The sequence below is a fragment of the Plasmodium reichenowi genome, chromosome 12 (assembly GCF_001601855.1).
Source record: "Plasmodium reichenowi strain SY57 chromosome 12, whole genome shotgun sequence".
NCBI lineage: Eukaryota > Apicomplexa > Aconoidasida > Haemosporida > Plasmodiidae > Plasmodium > Plasmodium reichenowi.
In genome coordinates, this window is record NC_033657.1 from 1,470,218 (window position 1) to 1,472,561 (window position 2,344).

At 23.8% G+C, this 2,344-nt stretch overlaps 1 protein-coding gene across 1 annotated transcript; it reads left to right on the forward strand.

The window, feature by feature from the left end:
* Window positions 1-1,795, forward strand: PRSY57_1237100 (hypothetical protein; the record flags this gene model as incomplete). Its single annotated transcript, XM_012908789.2, has 1 exon — window positions 1-1,795. A coding segment is annotated over one exon (1,795 nt), but the record flags the coding sequence as incomplete, so codon positions are not given.
* Between the last annotated feature and the right edge of the window lie 549 nt (window positions 1,796-2,344).

Here is a 2,344-nt window from a genome sequence, read left to right on the forward strand (position 1 = left end):
TGTAAGTGAAAGGGAGGAAATTAAACATGATGATGATTATGTAAGTGAACGGGAGGAAATTAAACAAGATGATGATTATATAAGTGAAAGGGATGAATTTAAACAAGATGAAAGTTTTGTAGGAGACAAAGATCAAATTTTTGATGATCATTATGTAAGTGAAAGGGAGAAAATTAAACAGGATGATGATTATATAAGTGAACGGGAGGAATTTAAACAAGATGAAAGTTTTGTAGGAGACAAAGATCAAATTTTTGAAGATGATAATTATGTAAGTGAAAGGGAGGAATTTAAACATGATGATGATTATGTAAGTGAACGGGAGGAAATTAAACAAGATAATGATTATATAAGTGAAAGGGAGGAAATTAAACAAGATCAAAGTTTTGTAGGAGACAAAGATCAAAATTTTCAAGATGATAATTATGTAAGTGAAAGGGAGGAAATTATATACGATAATAATAATAATATAAGTGACAGAGAGCAAGTTATCCAATATGATAATTATGTAAGTGACAAAGAAGAAATTATATACGATAATAATAATTTAAGTGACAAGGAAGAAATTATATACGATAATAATAATTTAAGTGATAAAGAAGAAATTATATACGATAATAATAATAATAATAATATAAGTGATAGGGAAGTAGATAAAGAAAATAATAATTATGTTTATGAAAATGATGAAATTATTAAAGATAACAAAAGTATGAACGAAAAAGACTCAAGTATTCATTATGATGAAGAAGGAACAATTAAAAATAAAGATATTATTGAAAATGTGAAGGACGAAAGTAGTGATATACAAATGTTAGAAAATGATATAATTAATAATATAAACAATGAAATAATAGATAATAATGAAAGTGAAATAATTAATAATCAAAGTAAAGTAGAAAATAATACAAGTATGACAGAGTATGAAGATGTTATAGATATGGATTACAAATCTCCAGAAAATTTATTTATGTTTGATCAAGAATACAATATTAATGAAGGTCATAAAGGAGAAATTAATAATAATGATAATGATAACAGTAAGAGTGTGTCTGGAATGGGTGAACGAAAAGTTAGTAATGAAGAAAATAGGGAAGATGAAATGATAAGAAATGAAGAAGTAGATTATATAAAAGAAGATGATGAACGTAATTCAGACGATATAAAAGAAGATGATGAACATAATACAGACGATATAAAAGAAGATGATGAACACAATACAGACGATATAAAAGAAGATGATGAACATAATGCAGACGATATAAAAGAAGATGATGAACATAATGCAGACGATATAAAAGAAGATGATGAACACAATACAGACGATATAAAAGATAATGATGAACACAATACAGATGATATAAAAGATGATGATGAACATAATACAGACGATATAAAAGATAATGATGAACACAATACAGACGATATAAAAGATAATGATGAACACAATACAGACGATATAAAAGATGATGAACACAATATAGACGATATAAAAGATGATGAACACAATACAGACGATATAAAAGATGAAGATAATGATCAAGTAGAAGACAATCAAGAATTAAATGAAAATTTAGAAGGTTCAGATGTACCGAAGGATGATGAAGCTTTGGATGTTGAGGATGCACCTGAAGAACAAAAAGAGACAGATGATAAGATAGAATCTGGTTCTGTACGTGATAAAAAGAATGAAGGTTCAACTGAGAAAAAAATTGAAACTAAAAAAGGTGGTTTACTTATGGGTATTATGAAGAGAAAAAGATTTATGTCAAGAGATCCGAAAAAGAAGTCATAAAAGGAATACATAAATACAGATGTATATATATATATTTATTTATTTATATATTCATATGTGTATGTTTATTTAAACATAATATTTCTTTAAATATTTGTAACAATTTTAAGCATTTTTAAATATTTACAGAACTGCATATATATGTATGTTTCTGTTCACATATATATATATATATATATATAGGTATATACTTATATATTTTACACATTTAATATATTTGCATATTATATTATTTTAATTTAATTTATTTTTTTTGAATTAAATATACATTATTAATTGTGCTTATTATAGCCACAATTTTTTATTATTTTCAACTTTAATAAACCATTTTCAATTACTTCAAAAAAAAAATTAAAATATAAAACAATTAATTATAATATCCAACATATTATATGTTGTCCAGTTTAAGTGAACATTCAAATAAAATATATATATATATATATATATATATATATATATGTGCATTTATTTATTTAATTTATTCCTTTATTATTTTTATTTTTTTTTTTTTTGCATGTTGTTTAATGTATTGTAGTATGTTCATTATGA